Consider the following 21,283-nt stretch of genomic DNA (forward strand, 5'->3'; position numbering starts at 1 on the left):
TCTCTTTGCGCAGTCTATCAAAGAAAACAAAAAAAAATGCCTGGCCTTTATATGCTTGATTATGGTGCAGGCAATGTTCGCAGCTTAGTGAATGCCGTTCATCATTTAGGCTTTGATATCCAATTCGTAGAGGAACCTTCAGATATCGCTAAAGCTGATGTAAGATTGAACTGATATAACGATGAGCAATAAATTAAGAGATATAGAAACTTATTTTCCCTGGTGTGGGTGATTTTGGATATGCCATGCGAGCCTTACGTAACAAGGGCTACTCTCAACCTTTAAAGGACTATATTGCCTCCGGAAAGCCCTTTATGGGTATCTGTGTAGGTATGCAGTCCCTATTTGAAGGTTCTGATGAAAGCGATGAAGCAGGATTGGGCATTATTCCTGGCAAGGTCTCCAAGTTTGACGCCACATCCAAGGCTGTACCTCATATGGGATGGAGCAATGTGCAAGTGATCAAGGAACAAACCAAGGATGAGGGACAAGAAGTGAATTATAGCATGAATGATGACAAGGTTTATTACTTTGTTCACTCTTATGCTGCAAGATATACAGAAAAGAACAAGGAATGGACATTGACCACAAGTCAGTATGGCGATGAATTGTTTATCTCTTCAGTACAAAAAGACAACGTGTTTGCTACACAGTATCACCCCGAAAAGAGCGGATATGCTGGTTTGAACGTTCTCAAATCTTTCTTGACTGGCACCGGTATTGTAGACAACAGGCATATCATCAACAAAGAACCCGTCTTGTACGAAAAGCATAAACTTACAAAGCGCATCATTGCCTGCTTGGATGTCCGTGCAAATGATCAAGGTGACCTGGTTGTCACCAAGGGCGATCAGTATGATGTTCGTGAAACAGGAGGAAGCAACGATGTGCGTAATTTAGGAAAACCTGTCGATTTGGCCAAACGCTATTTTGAAGAAGGAGCTGATGAAGTGACGTTCTTGAATATTACCAGTTTCCGTAATTGTCCCTTGGGTGATACACCTATGCTCGAAGTCCTCAAGCGTACATCCGAAACCGTGTTTGTTCCCTTGACGATTGGTGGTGGTATTCGTGATGTAACAGATCCAGATGGCACATTCCATCCTGCTTTTGAAGTCGCAGGAGAATACTTCCGTTCAGGTGCTGATAAGGTCTCTATTGGTAGTGATGCTGTCTATTGCGCTGAAAAGTTTTATGAAAATGGATGCAAAAAGACAGGAACAACTGCAATTGAGACAATTGCAGATGCCTATGGTTCTCAAGCTGTTGTCATCTCTGTTGATCCTCGTCGTGTATACGTCAAGGATCCTAGTGAAACAACACACCATGTCGTCAAGAACTCCCAGCCTGGCCCTAACGGAGAAGAGTACTGCTGGTATCAATGTACTGTCAAGGGTGGTCGTGAAGGTCGCGACTTGGATGTTGTTCAATTAGTCACAGCCTGTGAGAAATTAGGTGCGGGTGAAATCTTGTTGAACTGTATGGATAGAGATGGTACCAACTCTGGCTTTGAACTTGAATTGATTCGTGCTGTCAAGGAAGCTGTTTCTATTCCAGTCATTGCCTCAAGTGGGGCAGGATGTGTGGAGCATTTTGAACAAGTATTTGAAAAGACAGATGTAGAAGCCGCTTTAGCAGCGGGTATTTTCCATCGTAAAGAAGTTCCTATTCAATCTGTAAAAGATCATTTGAAAAAGACAAATGTAACCGTTAGACCTGTTGATACAACCATTTTGTAAATAAAAATTAATGTTTTACTGACACGAGTGTCGCAACCAAAGATCAATAGTAAAAATGCACCCCTTTGTTACATTAAGATAAAGGAGATTCCATATTAGGCTTAGCTTCCCTTTTTAATTTAAGGTACGATTATACAATCTTTTTATTAAGCCCAAGTGGGCACGTAGTATTTTATACTGAAATTGCCTGGTCAAGTTCAACAAAGTGAGGTGTATAATGTGGTGAGGGTGGGAAGGTACTGATGGCGGAGGGGGAAAGCATACAATTTAATGGGTGTAGGTGAAGGGAGATAACTAAACATAAAGTATAGGAACAAAAAGAATCGTGCGTTTTTGACATGACAATATGAATATCACCAACCTTAATTTATCTTGCGGGTAAAATAAATGAGGCGCACCACAAAACACTTTCATATAACGCGTCATGTCCAATTCTTATTGGTCATAAACAATCCTGTTTGCATATAAAATGCTGTTTGTAATAATGGGCTTTCTCTTTTTTCTTCTTATATAGAAACTATATTGAGGAATACTAACATACATATGTAATTATTCTTTGCTATCATTCATCTATATTGCTAGAGTTACTCTTTTAGATACGGGAAGTGCACATGCCAACCCAGGTCAAAAGCCTTACAAGGACCAATCACTACCTGCAAAAGCTACATTAATATCGACGAGCTTGTTCTCTTGTGGAGAACGCAGTGACTGAGATGTGGGCTATTTCTTGATTTGTATTTCCTGCTCTTCGCAGGTTTTGAAGCCACTGGCCACATTCTATACACAAAAGTTATCGACTCTTTTTAAAAGCTTTACAAGAATATGAACATTTCAATCAGAGCTTGAGAATATTCTTGCAAAAAGTGTGCAACTACATGAACTCCAAGGGTATGAAACTATATTTTTGCTACATTACCGTGAGCTATGTTATGTAATGGTTTATACGATACAAAGCAAAGACAAAAGAAGTACACATTATTCATCTTTATTCTGAGATAAAGGTAGAAGGAACATACAAATAAATTAAAGGTATACTATTTATAGTTGCTATCTAATGGTTGGTGAACCATTGTTTTAAGCGTGGATTGTAATTACTGTAGCGTGTTTAAGCATTATTTGTTTATGCATTGATTCATTGCCAAGAAAATGTCATGGTTACGCATGGCACAAGGTGAATAAGCACAAGAGCGCAACTGGTGACAGAGAGTATTCTCTTTATAGGACAATGGTAGGGTAATAATACGGTTACATTGGGCGTAAATAAAAGTTTCTATTTTTTGCATGAAAGTGTTGCCTCACCGTATCATAGCAACCAAAGTACTCCGAAAAAGTCAGTCCATAGAAAACCAAGAGACACTCAAGAACAACGCTTCGTACAAATGACGGATCATCCATTTTCAATAAATGCTAACCAAAAAGAGGGAGGACAGAAGAACGGACAGGCGAGGGGGTATAAAAAAAAAACAGCAGACCACCTTCTATTTTGAGTTACAGAGGGCATTTTATTTGTGTGACCCAAGTCACCACGTTGTTTTATTTATATTCAAGAAGCATTTCATTCTCTTTCTTTTATTTTTCTGCTGTTTGCTGTTTTGCTTGCAAAAAAAAATACAAAACCTTATAAAATGGCAAGCCAGCAAAATGTTAGCAAGTCAAACAGGCCGATTTCTTTTGTTGGCATGAATGTCAACCAAGTAAAGTCTGAACTTGCCGCTCAACTAAGCAATCAGGAACAACTATTGGCAAAGCTAGGAACAAGTCAAATTAGTCGAAATGCGTTCTTAAAACAATCAGACATGATTCGAAAAGAACTTCAAGATCTCAATAAATATAATCAACAAGACGAATTACCTACTGAAATTAGAGAAAAATTAGAAACTTTGGCAAATGAGTTTCAGCACATAAAGGCAACCAAGGTGAGTAATAAAAAAAATCAATTGTTTGTGTTCTATCTGTAATATTCATCTATTTTGCATCATTTAGAGCTCAGATACTGTCTCTCCTTTATTACCTCCTGCGCCAACTCACAGTTCATCCTCTAAACAACGAGCTAAATATGCAAATGGAAATAAACGTAACCCAGATATCGAGTTCGCCACAGAGATTGGTCAAGGGCTACTCATTGAAGTGAGAAAACTACAGAATATCATCCAAGAAAAGGAAGAAATCATAAAACAACTGGAAGCAGCCAGGACAGAGAATGAGCGTCATCATGAAACAGCTCAGAGACATTTAAAGCAGCGTGAGGAAATCGAAGGTAGGTTATCAATCAGAATACTTTGATATTTATTAATAATATCTTGTATTAAAAAAAAAAAGAGAGATTAAAGGAGGAAAATTGGAATCTTGAGGTAGCAAATCAGGAACTAAGAACTCATTTATCGGAATCTAATCAAACGATCGCTAAACACAACGCAGAATATGCCAGATTAGTCAAACAAGTCAAAAGCCAGTCGGAGCAGATTGATATCATGAAAGCCCAAGAAGAAAAGAACGCTTCGTTGATTGAAGCAATGAAGGCGAGACATGAACAAGAGACACATCAGTTGCGAAAACATGCTGCCAATGCTCAGCGTGAAAATGCTCAAATTCAAAAGCAGATCGAAGCACTCAATACAGAACTCAAGATATGCAAGGCTAAACTGGCCATTAAAATGGCCACAGCCTCTGCTCGTAGTGAAGAGCCTAGTGAATCGTCAGAAACAGCCGCAGACAAGAACGACCAAGACTCGGATCACTCTGTGAAGGATGTGCATCCTACTCCATCTACTAGCACAACAACCAACCGCAGCCAGCAGCTTGAAACAGAAACACTCAAACAATCCTTGGCTCATGCACATCGAATTATCTCGAACCTTAGGAGCACAGCACACAAGGAAAAGCTAGAAAAGTTTGAGTTGAAAAAGATGCTCTCAGATAGTCAGGAAACAATTGAACAGCTGCGTAAAGATTTAGCCAACATGAGCAATAATGCCATCTCGATGAATGGCAGCCGCAGCAACACAAAGCCTGCCAAGAAGAAGCACACCAAAAAGAGACGTGGTGGTGTTGCAAGACAAGCGCGTGGTGTTTCAATTAATGATTCATCTGATTCTGATCAACAAAGCATAAAGTCAAGCGATTCTGAATTGGATGATAGCATGGATGAACAGCAGGACCCTCAATTCAACAATGGGCTGGGTCTTGGTTTTGGTACACCTATAAGCGCTTTGCCTATGAAGCCACTGTCTTCCGAGCTGGAATTCAAGGTGCAAGTGATTGATGTTGGCATCAACACAGATCCTATTGATATTGTGGCACATGAAAAGCCTAATGACAGCTTGTCATCCGTCAGTCTGAGTACACACTCTGTTGCACCTGTCACAAGCAATGAAAAAGCTGTAGATGTTACCACCGTGCCACAACTCTCGGAAACGAGCTTTATTACAGACGCTCGTCAAATTACCTTAGAGCGCACGACTAATAACCAGCCATCTTTAGGCACCAATGATATACCCAAAGCCGCTGAAAAGCCACAAGTCATCGTTCAAGAACAGATAAAGCATGTCGTGCTTCGAGAACTCCAAACAGCATCTGCACGTGCTGCTATTATTCTTCCTCAAGAACAGATGACCCTGCTAATCAAAGAAAGAGTCTTTGTGCCCACAGAGAGCAGCTTCAGCCAATTACCTACTCTAGACAGCCATCAGCAGACGTCTATTGATATTGGCCCTACTGTTGATACTCAACCCAGGACAGATCTAATTAGCCTCGAGGAGGCCAAGAAGATGGTTAAAGAAGCACTAGAAAAGTCTCAAGTGGAAGTGCAACAAACTATGATATCAAAGGCTGATGTTGACAAATTAATTACTGAGGCACTGGAAAAGAGTGCAGCTGCAACAAAACAAGACATGATTCCAAAGACAACTGTAGATCAGCTGATTGCTGAAGCCATTGAAAAGGCAGTTTTGTCAGAAAGAGAAGAGATGCAATCACGCATGGTAGAAAGAGAAGAAGTGGAGGAAATGCTGAAGATGATGGTTCCCAGATCTACTGTTGATCAGCTTATTGCCAAGGCTACCGAAGAAGCCATTCAGCTTGAGCAACAAAAGCGCGCAGATGAGGTGTCTGACCACCCCGTACAGCCTTCTCAACAACAAGATGAAGAAATAGTTGCAAAGCATCAAGTAGATATTCTAGTATCGGAAGCTGTTGAAAAAGCAATCTTGGCAGAAAGGCAAAGAGTCGCCGCTGAAAAAGAGAATGAACCTAGTCGAGAGGATACCAAGCCTAGAATTGTCTTTTCAGAAGGACATGAGTCAGTCATTGATATAGCTCCCACCAGCTACCATGGAGCAGCAGAAGAGCAGTTGACTGAAAGCAAATCTATTCACATTTCAGAACAGCCAGCTGTTGAAGAAAAGAGTATCCCAGCTATTGCAGAAGAAAGGGAGGATGAGCTAAAGGAAGACATGATTGCTCAATCTCAAGTTGACAAGCTGATTGCCGAGGCCACAGAAAAAGCACTTCTTTTCGAGAACCAAAAGATTTCTTCGACCATGATTCTCAAAGAAGAAGCAGAAAAGATGGCTGTAGAAGCAAGTACCAAGGCATTTGAAGAAGCCAAGCGGGAAATGCAAAAGAAGATAGACCAAGACATGATGTCTAAATCAAAAGTAGATACCTTAATTGAACAAGCTAAACAAAGCGTACGAGCTGAGCTCGATATAATACTTAAAGAAGCCCAAATAGCAGCTACAAAGGACATGATCACCAAGTCAGAAGCAGAAACAATGGCTCTGGAAGCTGTTGAAAAAGAACGATCCAACATGATTAGCAAGGAGGAAGCACAGGATCTTGTTACGCAGGCTGTTGCAAGGGAAACCGAACGACTGCTAAACGAACATCAACAAGCCTTAGAGAAGGCCATGGCAGAAGCAGAAGCAGTCAGAAGTGCTGAAAAAGAATCCTTGCTCAAGACAATCGAATCTTACAAGAAAGAGTGTGACGATTTGAATCAGAGAATGAAACATATGCTCACTAAAGACAGTACTGATGTTTTAATCAAGCGTGCAGTGGCAGATGCTTTGAAGACTGCTGAAAAGAAGCAAAAGGAAACGCTTGCCAACATGATTTCAAGAGTAGATGCAGATATTCTTACCCAACAAGCCGTGTCCCGTGCACTTGAACAGGAACGAAAAGAAGTGGCTGAAAGAGAAGCAGCCGAGGCCGTTGAGATGATTTCAAAGGCAGAAGCTGAAGCGTTGGCAAAGGTTGCTGCTGCTGATGCTATTGTTAAAGAACGTCAAGCACAAGCAGCACGCGAAAAGGAACTCATTACCAAAGAAGAGGCTGATACTTTGGCACAACAAGCAGTAAGAGAAGCGGTTGAAAAAGAAAAACTTGAGCATGCAGAGATTCTGGCTAAAGAAAGAAAGGCAATGAAGGAAAAGGAAGAAAATCTGATTACTAAAGAACAGGCCGAGACAATGGTTGCCGAAGCTGTGCATAATGCATTGGAGAAGGAGAGAAAGGCTCGTGCTGAACATAATACCAAGTCCAGTACACCAGCTCCTTCCAAGCATCCTCACTTACCTCATTCACCTCTTGCTATTGAGAGATCTATTTCTACTTCAAGGCTTGCTCCTCCTTCATCACAAGTATCACCTTCTCCATCTGTCTCTACACCTCCTGCAACTAGCAGACACAAACTAAGATTATCCAGCTCCGTTTCGTCATTAAGAAGAAAAGCCTCTGCTGATCATGGCAGCAGCAAGAAAGAACCTCATTCTAGACAAAGTACTGAAAGTCACCGTAACTTTGGCACTCTTCGTATATTTGAAAGCACTACCTATGGCTCTCGTAAGCTATCATCTCGATCCAATCTGCGTAACTTTGCCAACCAAGAATCAGCTACATCCATTTCAACAATATCTTCAGAAGATGCTCAACAATATCTTCCTCTCTCTGCTCGTTCAGATGACAACCTTGCCGCATTCGCAAATCACGAAGGCACAACTGATCTCGAAGTCATCACTGCTATCACTAAAACTATGATTGGTGAATGGCTATTAAAGCATACGCGTCGTTATGTCGGTGGTGGCATTTCTGAGAATAAGCATAGACGATTCTTTTGGGTTCATCCTTATACGAAAACATTATATTGGAGCTCTATTGAACCTGGTGTAGATGGAAGTGAATCCAAAGCAAAGAGTGGTATGCATAAGAGAAAATGCTGGATAAGTTTCATCTAACCTATTTCTTGATTATTCTTATAGCTTTTATTGAATCAGTTGTTCAAGTGCCTAGCAACAATAACCAGGAAGCTTCACCCATGAGTCTCTTGATCCGTACACCCAAGCGAGATCTCAAATTGACAGCACCAACTCTCGAAAGACACGAAATTTGGTTCAAGGTAAAGCGAGTGTATATAGTAGTAAACAATCAAAATTAAACATTTATTTAGTCATTATCATACTTGCTTGGAAGATCAACTCATGCTCATCCATCTACAGAAGAATCACCAACAGAAGAAAGTCAGTATAATAATACCATGCAAAGTATTAAAAGTATGATACCCATTCATGACGTTACTCAATATGATTCTGATGACTCTGAAGATATAGTTAACATAAGACAATGTTGTGATGGAAAGCATGATGTCTCGACTCTTTCAAAAAAGCACTCACACACTCATTTATAATAATAACATGTACACACACATACACGACATATTAAATAAAAAACCCCACTACTTGCCATAAAAATCATTGCATTGTACCAATCAAACGTTGGCGTACATTCTGTCCAATGCAAAGTCAGTATTTGATGACGATGAGAGTAACCTATATCAATGAGTCATTCAGAGAATAAACAAGACTTTTTATTATATCACATATAACAATTTATATATATATACATACATATATATATGCACTGTTGTAAAAACCTCCTTTCGGATCAAGCAAAATAAACGAATCTTTATCACTGCCAATGACACACTAACTATTTTAAGTATCTCAGATTAAGAAAAGGCTGCATCATTTTTTTTTTTTTCTTTTTCTCTCTCTTTTTCTCTCTCTTGTTGAACATAATTAAATTATGCTTGATATACAAAAAACAGACACTGCATGGCATACAGCCTCGCATAATACTGTTCCACCCGAACTATTACGCTCCCTTAGGCATCATTCGTTATTTCAAAGAGCTAATAATGAAAACTTTTTGGAAAAAATCGCCTGTAGAATGCATTTAAGAACATATGGACCACGAGATGTGATTGTTGTTGAAGGAGAGCCTGCAAAGGCCATGTTTTTCTTATTAAGAGGTTCAGTGGATGTATGCTCTGCCGATTTTGAACGAATTTATGCCAACTTATCGCAAGGATCATGCTTTGGTGAAATCGGTATTCTTTATTCTATGCCCCGTACAGCAACGGTGATTGCCAGAACAAAATGTATCGTTGCTTCATTGACAGCTGAGGAAGTCAATAATTTGTTACCACAATACCCAGAAGTTGAGAAAATGCTTCGATTTGAGGCTGAAGAAAGATTGGCGGTATTAAGCAAGAGTAAAAATCTTGGAGTGAAAGAAAAGGTTAGTTTGAAACCAATGACAGAACGTAACATTGAAGACTTTACCGGCATTCGTCAATTACTTCAAAAGGTAAGATCTCATCCAAGGGATATAATTTCCTTTTTGTTAGAGACCCCTCTTGTTCACTCTCTCTAGGGTAGATCCCCTTTTTTCAAGGTTGTCCAGAAGAGTTTTTACATCTTATATCGCTCAAGGTCGAACCTCGTCATTATGCACCTAATGCGGTTATTATTAGTAAAGGCGAATATGGAAATGAACTCATATTTATCATTAGTGGTAAAAAAAAGAGAGACTTGCTCATTGCATGATTTTTGTCATTATTAATCTTGCCTGATTTTTTAGGTACAGTAGAGCTTACCAAGACAGACGATTCAGGCATATTGGTACCCATTACTCGATTAAGCCAAGGAGATTATTTTGGTGACATTTCTGTATTACTAAATACGCCGAGGGCTACTGATGCAAGGGCAGTGACAGCATTGGAACTATATATTTTGAAAAAATCGGATTTTATGGATGTTGTTCATCATTTCCCAGATTTATTGGGTCGCTTTAAAGCAATGGCAGAAATCTCACTTAGTCATTTACAGTCAATGGTAAGAAAATAATGAACCATGATATGTAATATAACACTGTCCTTTATAGACAGGAGCGTATCAAATGAGAGGCGTAGAAGAAGCGATAGGTAAAATACGGAAAACATGTGGTAATGATGATATACCTGTGTTTAGTAACCTATTTATTAGATACTCCTATTTCTCCACGCACAAACCACGAACAGCTTTCTCCTGAAGGATTGTCGTCTTTGACCATTCCAACTAACTCCGTGTGTAGTACGACGGCTGACCAAGATCCTACCTTGTTACCTCCTACGCCTACAAGCAATCTGAAAAAGACAGAAACGAGAAGAAGAAGAGCCAGCGTAGCCGTATGGTCCGATCCTAATCTGGTTGCGCTTGCAAATCGACACATCAAGCCTGACAAACATGAGACTCAGCAGACGAAAATGATGATTGAAAGCACCCAGCCACAGCCCAAGATCTCTCAACCAGTGATTAAGGGACAATTAAGTTTATTCACCGAAGATATTTTATCGCGTATTGTCAATTGCCTTGACTTTACGTCCATACTGCAGCTTTCGATCGTGTCTAAGCAATGCCGAGAATTTATCCAACAAAACAGTAATGTCTTGAAATCGCTTGACTGGAGTTCCATGCATAAAAAAATAACCGACAGCAACGTGGATCATCTTGTTCAGTTTACTGGAAGCCGAGTACGCTATTTGAATCTGTCTCAGTGCTTCTATTTGACCGATGATGGATTTAAAGTGTTGGTGGAGAATTTGCCAAATGTAGAAGTTATGGACCTTAGTTCATGTTGGCTTTTGACCGACAAAAGCCTCGCACTCTTAGGAACAACATGTCCTCAGCTCACTCGATTGAATTTATCAAACTGTCGCAAAATTAGCGATATTGGGGTATTCAGATTACTCGATGCAAAAGCATCCAACTCATATCCGATGCTGGAAGAGCTGTCTGTATCCTACTGCAAAAAGTTATCCGACACGACGATGCGACACTTGGCCAGTTATTGTTCTAATACATTACAGTTACTCAACATTCAACGTTGTACACGTATTACTGATCTAGGATTTCTAGCTTGGACATCTACATGCTTTCCACAACTGCAAGAATTGAATTTGAACGATTGCAGCTTTTTAACAGACCAAGCCATAGCTTACTTGATATCTGCAACACCAAACTTGAAGAGACTGTCTTTAAGTTTCTGTTGTGCTTTATCAGATAGTGCCATCGAAAGACTGGCTACATTGAAACAACTCGAGTACCTCGACGTCAGCTTTTGTGGTGCTGCTGTCTCTGACGTATCTGTCCGTACCTTGCTAGCATCGCAATCTATGAATTCACTCAATATCAGAGGCTGTGTGCGTGTGACTGATACGACTGTATATTCAATTCTGGAACTAGGACAATTGAGGATGTTAAATATTAGCCAGTGTCCCGGGATTAGTTCAAACGCAAAGGAAGCGATCAAGGCACACGCTAAGCTTCAAGAGCTTATTGTATAATTCTTGCCTTTTCTTTTGTATATAAAGTATATATTTCTGTACAAATAAAAAAAAAGTTCTCTTACAAACAATTCTGAAAATTATATCACAGTATCATCTTTAATAATGTGAGGCAGGGATAATAAGATCATCGTCTTTGAACGAGCTATTAGCCCATTCTGGTAAGGGGGATTCATATGACCATCCTGAGGCTGTGTATTTGACTGCATGTAACCATAAGGCTAATTGACTTGACGTTGGGTCTGTTTGTATGATGGGCACATTACATTCTTGGCATCTTGGCAAATCTGACTCGTCAAAGGGATCCTTCATATAGTCATCAGGTGTAGTATGGATCATGGATTGAATAATAGCTTCCGTATTACCTACTGAGCCAGATGATGGCAATAAATCTGACCATGGAGTCAAAAATCCATAGATAGGATCATTAGCTATTGGATATCCTAAATATCGCAAATGAACGCGAATCTGATGGGTACGTCCAGTGACAGGTCTACATCGTACAATACTTGTCCGTCCGTTGAAGCTTATTCTATCGAATACAGTAGTACAATCCTTCCCATCAGGATGGACATAATTGTAAGGAACTTCATAGGCTAACTGCTTGATAGGTGCATCGCAGACAATCTGTTGACTGTATACAATGTTCATTTATGTTCAAACTACAACGGCCTCCCCATTAACAATACCTTGGAAATTTACCCATCACTCTGCAAATATATTCTTTTTCGATCGTTCTTTCTCTCAACTCTTTCTTGATATATGCTGCTCTCTGAGAACTCTTTGCTATGAGAGTTAAACCAGAAGTGGATCGGTCAAGTCGGTTGATGGCTATTATTTTCTAGTCTTTTAATCAACAAGCTCCCCTCATGTCTATAATAACATGCTTACGGAAAAGTCTATCATAGCCCTTTTCTTTCATTAGGATATGAACTGCTGTATTATGTCTATATCTTCCACCTGGATGAACCTGAATACTACCAGGCTTATTGATAACTACTAAACCTTCATCCTCATATACAACTTTGACATCCTGATCTGTGACAGGTGGCTCATGTCTGTGTACCCTGTGAATAACAAGATCATTATGCTGAAGTACAGTGTCACATTCAACCTTTTTATGATTTACAGTGATCAGTTCCTTTCGTATTGCATATCTCTAATATATCAATTAAAAACCCTGTTTGTAAGATAATGAGAGTATTTACATAATAAAGTTCTGATCTTCCACGGTACTCTGCTACATATGCATCCAGAATAGATTTGCCAATCATCCTTGGCTTTACATAGGCATGAAAATCGTAATAGTATGGCTTAACCTTTCTTAGACCTAACAAATATGTATATGAATATTACTTTCTATTATAATAAACAATACCATTTTCAAAATAGTATTCTGCCATAGCCACGTCATTTTCTAATTTTGTTGAAAAGCATCTTTTCTGACTGATTGATTTAAGCCATCTATGAACAATCAACATGAGCCAAGAATGAATAAGACACAAGATCTACTGACAGGGACTTTTGATCAATAATTCAATCCCCGTTTTTCAATGCACAGAGCGTTGCGGATAATGAAACCAATGCCGAGACAAATGAATATTCTTGGACTCTTTCTTTCTTTCGTATTGAAATTTATGTTTTCTAGAACTAATCCATTTGACGAATGTGTTGGTAAGAAGCCCTTACTATTGAGCTTTTTGGCCGAGATAATCTTACTTATTGAATAGCTGCTGCAACTGACGAAAACTTAACGGGGGAGAACTGGGAACTTATATTAACCGTAACGGATAAACTGTCTAGGGCCTCTACTGAAAGGTAAAAAAAAAGTCTGTAAATAATATAAAAAGCTGGTCTTAATAAGTATTATGTATAGTGCAAGAGATTGCATTGCTGCGGTTGAAAAGCGTCTGAACAACAGAAATCCTAATGTTCAGCTGTATGCATTAGCCGTAACTATTCCAACTACTCTCCTTCTTTTGTTTTATTTCTAACTTATATATGTGTATAGTTGACTGAAGCATTGGTCAAAAACTGTGATTTAATTGTTCACAGGGAAATCTCTTCTCGTTCGTTTACCAATACACTTGTGAAGCTTGTTCACGATAGGGTAAAAAAAAAAATGAACAAGAACAAAAATAGAAGACTAATACAAAGATAATAGAATGTTCATTCAAAAGTTAGAGTACGCATTTTAGAGTTGATTCAAATGTGTTCTTTTGAATTCAGAGCTGACTCTACACTGGGTTTAATGAATGAAGTATATCACTCTTTGCGTGCGGAAGGTGTACCGTTTCCTTCCCCTCAGAAGCCTAAGAAAGAGTTCACTCAAGTAAGACAACAACATTCAGGATAATGAAAGATCTCTTACTAATACTACATTCTAGTCTGAACTTGATAAGCAAAAAGAAGAGGAGGAACTTCAGTTAGCTTTGGCTTTATCTCTTTCTGAATCAGAAAACAATAAGCGGGCAGGCTTCAAGGTTTGGAAAAAGGATACAATGAAAATTTCCTTTTTTAACCTTTATGTTTATAGTCATCCACTACTGTTGCTACTGCTACTGCTACTACTACCACGAGCACTACAAACAAGGTAAAAATAAGCATAAATAACAATACAATAATATTAACAGATAGCCAGAATGATAACCAACCTCAAATTTCACGAGTGAGAGCTTTATATGACTTTCAACCAACAGAGCAAGGTGAACTAGGATTTGAAAAGGGCGATATCATCAGAGTCATCGAAAGTGTTTATCGAGACTGGTGGAAAGGAGAGTTAAGAGGAAGAACAGGCATATTCCCTGTTAATTACGTGGAAAAGATTGTAGATCCATCACCTTCTGATATACAGAAAGAAGCTTCTATTGAAAATGAGGTCTTGAATCAAACAAACAGCATCGATCGCTTATTGGAATTGCTAACAAACCCAGACCCTCGTGTCAGGGACTCATTTTCTGATAATGATGAGCTTCAAAATCTGTACAACAATGCGTTATCCATTAGACCTAAGCTTGTAAAATTGATTGAGAAGTATAGCTTGAAAAAAGGTAACAGAGAGAGAGAGGCACACATACAACAGGTACTAACTATGCGCTATAGATGAACTTGTTGCTTTGAACGAAAAGTTCATACAAGCTCGAAGAATGTATGACACCATGCTTTCAAATTCATTGGCAAGATACTCAAATGTTCAGAGCCCTTATGGATACCCACCCACCGGTCAGCCTTTTTCATATGAACCTCAGTACTATAACTATCAATCATTTGCTCCACCGTCTCAACCACAATCCTTTAATTACCAAAGCTCTGCGCCACAGCCACCTACACCTGTTCAGTCTAATGCAACTCCTGTTCAGGCACCCTCTGGCTATTATAATGAGCCTGTTCATCAGCCTCCAACAACTATTGCACCACCATCTCAACAGTTACTGCAGCAACCACAGCAGCAGAGCATAGGAGATAATCAATATCAATCCGCTTATGATCAAAATAAGCAACCTCCTTTGCAGCAGCAACACTCTGAATTTTCTGCCTTGTATCAAAATATACCTGAACAAACAAGCTCACAAGCGCCTCCACTTCAACAGCAGCAGCCATTACAACCACAACAACAGCAACAGCCACAGCAACCACAACAACCTTTTGCTCCATACCCTCCCTATCAGTCACCAATGAGCTTTCCCAACGCTAATCCTGCTGCTCCCATTTACCCAGGCCAGCAACAGCAAACATATACTAATAATTACTAGGTTATCATTAAAAAAATTTTGTAATGAGCAAAAGAAAAAAAGCGAAGGGGTTAAATAACAAAAATGATTGACTTATAATAAAGGAATTGCTTTTGAAAACACGCACGTTTGTCATAGAGGGAGGGGGCGTTCAAAGTGGGTGACAGGAGGTGTTTTTGAAAAGAATGTACATTCTCTCATATAAAAGACGTTATTCAGTGCCTTCAGCATCTCTTTTTTTTTTTTACACCTTTTATCTGCTGGTATGATCATTGTTATCATTACTTGTTTTGCGCTATTTTTCTGCAAGATATTATGCATACAACATGGAGCAGACGTAACCGACCCTTCTCAGTATCCATTCTACGTCATGATTGGCTACCCTCACCTCTGTGGAGGCACGCTTCTCTCCTATAGCCCCGCGTTTGTCTTGACAGCAGCCCATTGTGTAGCAGATGCAGATCATCATCCGTCAGATTATTCTAAAGCACAGAACCCTTATTTTGTGAGCTACCATGATGTTCATCGGCAGCGTCAAAGAATGGCAGGCATTGCTGATTGGATGATTCATCCGTTATATAACGTTTCATCTACCATCAATCCAAGCTATGACATGGCTATCGTCAAATTGGATTCCACTCTAAGGCCGTCCCGAAGAGTACGCCGAGCTCCGTTATGGTCTCCCGAAATGACACAACCGTCGTCAACACAAGGTAGCTCTCTTTATATATTCACGATTTTTGTTCATTGACATGACATTTATAGGCGAATTCGTTGGATTTGGATATACCGACCTTGACGGAAGCCAAGCCAAAGTCTTACAGAAGCTTGTACTAAATATTACGCGGTTTGATAATACATCCAATATAGAAGCAAAAACAGATACAGACGAGCAAATCGCTTGCCATGGAGACTCTGGTAGTCCCCTCATCACTCGTCAGCCAGTGACGGATCCAAAGGATAAGAGTCAAACGATCCATGTTTCATTCGTTTTGGGGAACCTTGTTCGGATTTACGGTGCCCGAGACGTCAAAACACCTACTTGTCCTGTACCAAACAGAGAAAACAACATGATCAGTTCAGTGGCAGAAAGTTTTGCCAATGTGGCCTCTGTATTGGACTGGATTTCTCAGGTCTCTGGTATATCCACCCGCAACCTAACAGATCCATGGTATGAGCCACCCTGTCCAAACTGTCAGGAAATGACGGATGATGAACAACGAACTGACAGGTCTGCAAAAAAATGGAATATTGGTGTTGTAGCTGACGAAAACGGATTAATTAGCGATGACACTATGTGGATAGGCGCAGTTATGCCAGATTATAAGCTACTTTTGGATGATCAAGAAAACTCTTTTGGAAATAGATCAAGACCATCATTCGCTTTATGCTTTCTTTTACTATTATTTACATTTTTTATTTCAATAGCATAGTTTTTGTACATGTATTTTTACATAAAGTCATCATCGCTTATTTGAATGGTATCTTTGGGAGCAATTTCAGATGAAAACTCTTCAATAATCGAATCCTCTGTTTCTTCTATCGTTTCGTCATCTTCTTCTCCATTATATTTATCCAAATTGATCCTATCTAACCAATGACGACGCCTACTTTCCTCATTTCTCTGAAACATGGGCTGCATATCCCTTGTAACAAGAACATCGTGATGAATCAAGCTTTGTCTATATATATCTATATTCTGATCAGGCCCTTGGTCTATGTTTTCATCTACTGACTGTCTGCTCTGACTGCTACATGTATCATCCACAATAAAGGAATCCATATTCGATGAGGCCCCTTCTTCTTCGCTATCGTCCGTAGTGTGACCTCCATCACTACTTCTTTCAGCTTCATCGTCAATAAAAGGATTTCCTATTCGTTCTTCTTCCGTATATTTGTGCTTATGTGACATCGTACTGGTTGCCTTTAGTCTCTGTAGTAATGGTTCTTGTCGTGTAGTAGACATCGATACTTCATCTTCTTGAGAGGATTCTGGAATAGTCAACTTTTGCTTCTTTGTTACAGCATTAGGCTCATCTATACTATCTTCACGGATTATGCGCTTTCTTCTTCGATAAACAATCAAAGGTGATTCTTCATCAGCGGATTTTATTGTGTTTCTTAATGGTGATTCAATGTTTGCATTAGATGGCTGAACGTGATTGCGAAGTGGTGACCGACATTGGCCCGTGGATAATTGCATCAAGAGAGACGAACTGCTTTGTCTCGAATGACACGACCCCTCATTATCGTCGTCGCCATCATTAACTGGCAAAGGAGGCTCTTGGGGCCGTCTTATAGATTCGAATGGTGAACTATCGAGTGTTTCTTCAGGATGTGTGGTAGATGCAACTTCGCAGCTGGACTGAGAAATATCTTGTGCCATGTTTTCAAAATCAAACGTGATCACTTCGTCATCATCTTCTACTACCGAATGATCTATAGATACTGGTTTTGCTTTATGCTCAATACCATCAGCTACTTTGGTTCTCTCTTGATCATCTCCTTTGATAGTATCATTGTTACTGTAATAAAGAAGAGCCTTTGATTTCTGAGAATTCATCTTTCTTGCCTCGGCTGTTGAAACGGCATCAAAATGATGAAGGGCTGGCAGTTCATCATCAATCCTGTTTTCGATCAGACTTGCAATATGCATCTCATCCAAATCACTAAACAAGCCAAAATCAAATTCATCTACTACATCGTCTTCCTCTCTTTCATCAAGACACACTGGATTATTTTCATTTCCTTCGGCAGCTGTATTCGCCTGTGGCTTTCTATCTGCCATGTCTTTGTCTGGCATCGCCATCAGTAGCTCAACATTGACTTCGTCATCATCATCAAAGGAGGGTGTTTGTGATGGGATATTATTTACTGATACTGATGTACGGATATTGCTCATAGAGTTGCTATACTCTGACAGAGCTCTCATTGCTACAAATCTTCCTGTGATCTCCTTTATATTGATCTGTCTTTCCTTTAATAGCTGCAACGCTCTTGTGGTAAAGTCTGGAACTGTTGAAGTCCAAATAAATGCTGTAGTAGTAGCTGTTACTCCATGGTCAGACAGATCATTTTCAAAAGGAAACCGTGGCGCAAGATATTCATCAAAATATCCATCATAGTTTACACTATTCACTTGTTCCACTACTTGTTCAGTGTACTGTATCACCGATTGTTCTTGTTTAGGTGCCACTTGCTTTTGTTTAGCGAATAGCTGCGGTACCTCTGCCAAGAGCTCAATATCATCGTCAAGGTCAATGTCGCCAAACTCAATATGGCTGGACTCCTTATATGCTCTGTTGTTATTGTTCATAACCATAATCTCGGCTTCTTTACTTTTCTGAGGCCTCCCGTTATTTTCTTTATCAATAACTCCGGATTTGGAAGATTGGCCTTGCTTTGGTAACTGTGTCTGAAGTAAAGGATCCTCGTAGACGCTTGAAGGCAAGATGGATTCCCATGAATGGCCACTTGTGATATCACCACCCTCAGTAACTTCGTTCTCTTGCTCGGCTGCTTTTGATTTACTCTTGTTGTCTTGATGACCCAGTCTGTCAAAAGACTCATCTAACGAATGATCAAGCCCCATTCGCTTTTTAGGAAGAATCAAGCCTGACTGATGATTGTCTTCTGTATGAATGAAATGGGATATATCATTGTTTTCTATAAACTCTTGAAAGTCATCGTCGTTGATGGTAAATGAGTCATGTGGTTGCTTCTTCTTCTTTACTGATTTTTTAGGTAAAATCAACTTGGTTTGTCTTTTCTCAGGTGCTTTGAATGGCACATTCTGGCCTGGGTTCAATATACGGTGCTCCATCCGCTGTACAAGCTTAATAAATTCAGTTGTTCGTCGAGAGTGACCGATGCGTCGATACCCCTTTTCCTGAATCTGCAAGGGTACATACCTGTTGAGTGATTTAGTCATGCTCTGGATAGGCCAGTACCGAGAAAATATGTCATCAATTTCAGTGAACCGATGACTTGCCGTGGAAAAGGAATTCAGGAGAACTGTTTTGCCCATCTCTGTCAGTTTACCTTCAGCTGAAATGATCGATCTATCTCGACCATCTTGGCGTTTTCTTTTTGTGCCAGTCAGTTTGGGCTGGTAGGCACCAATGTTGAGGACCTGCTTGCTGATCACAGGCCTGTAGCCGGCTGGTATCACGATTGGGTTAGGTCTATGATAGGTGATCATGCCGGGCTGGGCGATGAGTCGCTGTATCTTGGAATAGGCATCCTTTGCCTGAGCAAACTTCTTTTCTTCTGATTCCGTCATGAGCAAAATACATTTACCCCGTCTCTGACGACCTGTTCTACCCATTCGTTGTAACTAAAAAAAAAAAGAATAAATAATACTATTTATCATATTTGATAAACTAACGAACCATTCGAATAGGGGATGTTTGTGAATCATAACAGATAATCAAATCTACTTCACCAATATCCAAACCTTCTTCGCCAATACTGGTAGACACAATCACATTATAGTTGTTTGATTTGAATTTTTGAATAATCTAATTCATATGGACTTAGTAATTGCTATCAACTCCCCCCATACCACAGTACCTCTTGCTGTTCAGCCTGTCGAAGACCTTTACCCTTCTTTCCTGTCGCTTGACCCACGAAATAGGTTGCTCGAATCATGGGTTGATGTCTTTCAAGCACCCGGCAAATATCCATGACCGAGCTACGAAAGCTTGAAAAAATCATCACCTTAGACGCTTGACCGTTCTCGAGGTTACCAAAATGAGACAATAAGATAGACAAGAGCTTTTCCATCTTGGGATGACCAATGAAATCAGGCCGTTGCATCTTTTGGTTCAATTCTTGCAACATACTTTTAACCACTGCATTATTGTAAAGGTTTTTCTGAGGAAAGGTCATGTTCTTGCCCGACTTAACCTTCTCTTCCAGTTCTTCCAATGTATTTTCCAAACTTTCTACAAAGGGAGCAACACCGTGCTGACAGAGAAGTTCGTAAGCGCGACTTACAGATTCTGTTACTAGAAAGGTAGACACGATCTGGAAGACGAGGTGTCTGTTCAAGTTGGAAGATGTTGTCGTGAAATAAGTGCGAGAGCTTCTTAATCTGAACGGGCTCCATTGGTCAGGATCTGGTGTAACATTTGTAGGTTTTTTAGAGAGATCGAGCAGTAGGGGTTTAAAGACGTTATCTCTAAACCGAGCGATAAGAGCAGGTAAATCACCGCTAGCACCTTCTGTATAGTCCAAACGAACAATGACATTCTGAATATTTTTGCCATGCGAGAACTCTCGAATGTCCATGGACTCCTCTGTTCGAATCTGTACGTTGGTAATACGAAGGTTTCTGATCACATCCTGAACTGCGTCCAGGTTTGAACCCGGTGTGGCTGTCAATGCGAGCACTCTGAAATGCTCATTCTTTTTGGCAATTCGTCGTACCACTTCAGAGTAAGCGTAGTTACCGGTTGCCTTGTGGGCTTCATCAACAACAACACATACCACCTGTTCAGCAGGACACGTATTGGAAATGATGTCCTTTTGTACTGTCTGAGGTGTCGCGAAAAATACACGCTTTTTTTTCCACAAGTCGCGGCGCGCAGCAGGCGATGTGCTTCCTGTCAAGTCACATGTATCCGATTGAGGCAGACCACAGATATAAAAACAGGCTTCGATCTGCTGATCCACCAGTGGTCGAGTAGGTGCCATAAAGATGATTTTGGAGTTTGGAAACCAACGCCAATAGTTAAACATGACGACAGCAGCAATAAATGTTTTACCTAAACCGGTGGGTAATGCAACAAGCGTATTATTAAACAGGGCTTTTTGGACAATATTCAACTGATATCCTCGCACTGGATAGTTGATAGGATATATCCATGTACACAAATTATTGACATCCAAAGGGTGAAAGGAAGGAGTGTCCTCAGGTAAAGGTGTAGGTGGAATTGGATCGTCTTCGTTTGAGACAAAGCTTATCTGACCGTTACGTGCACCATGTTCTTGTTCTACAGTCTCTGCTGCAGCAACAAGCTCTTCCATGTCAATATCATCTTCTAGGTCATCAAAATCTAGATCGTCTTGTAGATCTGCCATCCTGGGCTGCGGTAAGAAAAAAATAAAAAGAATGAAAGAGAGTCTCTTTTTTCTTTGCAAACAAAAAA

General features: G+C 39.9%; 8 protein-coding genes across 8 annotated transcripts; 6 read left to right on the forward strand and 2 right to left on the reverse strand.

Annotated features, from left to right (window-relative positions):
* Nucleotides 1–51: 51 nt before the first annotated feature.
* Nucleotides 52–1,739, forward strand: RHIMIDRAFT_196317 (imidazole glycerol phosphate synthase hisHF; the record flags this gene model as incomplete). Its single annotated transcript, XM_023606122.1, has 2 exons — nucleotides 52–159; nucleotides 207–1,739. 2 exons carry the CDS (start codon nucleotides 52–54, stop codon nucleotides 1,737–1,739), a joined length of 1,641 nt encoding a protein of 546 aa, XP_023471450.1.
* A 1,589-nt stretch (nucleotides 1,740–3,328) lies between these two features.
* RHIMIDRAFT_11706 (uncharacterized protein) lies at nucleotides 3,329–3,965 on the forward strand. Its single transcript, XM_023605338.1, has 2 exons — nucleotides 3,329–3,659; nucleotides 3,723–3,965. The coding sequence occupies exons 1-2, from the start codon at nucleotides 3,365–3,367 to the stop codon at nucleotides 3,779–3,781; spliced, it is 354 nt and encodes a 117-aa protein (XP_023471451.1). The 5' UTR covers nucleotides 3,329–3,364; the 3' UTR covers nucleotides 3,782–3,965.
* On the forward strand, nucleotides 3,924–8,478 carry RHIMIDRAFT_11710 (uncharacterized protein). Its single transcript, XM_023605341.1, has 4 exons — nucleotides 3,924–3,996; nucleotides 4,059–7,901; nucleotides 8,012–8,133; nucleotides 8,185–8,478. Exons 2-4 carry the CDS (start codon nucleotides 4,211–4,213, stop codon nucleotides 8,419–8,421), a joined length of 4,050 nt encoding a protein of 1,349 aa, XP_023471452.1. The 5' UTR covers nucleotides 3,924–3,996; nucleotides 4,059–4,210; the 3' UTR covers nucleotides 8,422–8,478.
* A 341-nt stretch (nucleotides 8,479–8,819) lies between these two features.
* RHIMIDRAFT_233167 (RNI-like protein) lies at nucleotides 8,820–11,400 on the forward strand (the record flags this gene model as incomplete). The annotated part of the gene is made up of 5 exons (XM_023607899.1): nucleotides 8,820–9,383; nucleotides 9,455–9,590; nucleotides 9,657–9,910; nucleotides 9,960–9,999; nucleotides 10,061–11,400. 5 exons carry the CDS (start codon nucleotides 8,820–8,822, stop codon nucleotides 11,398–11,400), a joined length of 2,334 nt encoding a protein of 777 aa, XP_023471453.1.
* A 99-nt stretch (nucleotides 11,401–11,499) lies between these two features.
* On the reverse strand, nucleotides 11,500–12,881 carry RHIMIDRAFT_233168 (DRAP deaminase; the record flags this gene model as incomplete). The annotated part of the gene is made up of 5 exons (XM_023607900.1): nucleotides 11,500–12,034; nucleotides 12,090–12,231; nucleotides 12,292–12,559; nucleotides 12,609–12,730; nucleotides 12,779–12,881. 5 exons carry the CDS (start codon nucleotides 12,879–12,881, stop codon nucleotides 11,500–11,502), a joined length of 1,170 nt encoding a protein of 389 aa, XP_023471454.1.
* A 156-nt stretch (nucleotides 12,882–13,037) lies between these two features.
* RHIMIDRAFT_233169 (uncharacterized protein) lies at nucleotides 13,038–15,152 on the forward strand (the record flags this gene model as incomplete). Its single annotated transcript, XM_023607901.1, has 9 exons — nucleotides 13,038–13,074; nucleotides 13,131–13,218; nucleotides 13,277–13,352; nucleotides 13,412–13,510; nucleotides 13,565–13,732; nucleotides 13,788–13,883; nucleotides 13,937–13,993; nucleotides 14,042–14,450; nucleotides 14,503–15,152. 9 exons carry the CDS (start codon nucleotides 13,038–13,040, stop codon nucleotides 15,150–15,152), a joined length of 1,680 nt encoding a protein of 559 aa, XP_023471455.1.
* Nucleotides 15,153–15,501: 349 nt separating this feature from the next.
* Nucleotides 15,502–16,497, forward strand: RHIMIDRAFT_233170 (trypsin-like serine protease; the record flags this gene model as incomplete). Its single annotated transcript, XM_023607902.1, has 3 exons — nucleotides 15,502–15,844; nucleotides 15,897–16,428; nucleotides 16,479–16,497. The coding sequence occupies 3 exons, from the start codon at nucleotides 15,502–15,504 to the stop codon at nucleotides 16,495–16,497; spliced, it is 894 nt and encodes a 297-aa protein (XP_023471456.1).
* Nucleotides 16,498–19,251: 2,754 nt separating this feature from the next.
* On the reverse strand, nucleotides 19,252–21,161 carry RHIMIDRAFT_195512 (P-loop containing nucleoside triphosphate hydrolase protein; the record flags this gene model as incomplete). Its single annotated transcript, XM_023606048.1, has 3 exons — nucleotides 19,252–19,467; nucleotides 19,523–19,651; nucleotides 19,704–21,161. Coding segments are annotated over 3 exons (1,803 nt in total), but the record flags the coding sequence as incomplete, so codon positions are not given.
* Nucleotides 21,162–21,283: the final 122 nt, after the last annotated feature.

This window comes from Rhizopus microsporus, assembly GCF_002708625.1.
Source record: "Rhizopus microsporus ATCC 52813 unplaced genomic scaffold scaffold_1, whole genome shotgun sequence".
NCBI classification, from domain to species: domain Eukaryota; kingdom Fungi; phylum Mucoromycota; class Mucoromycetes; order Mucorales; family Rhizopodaceae; genus Rhizopus; species Rhizopus microsporus.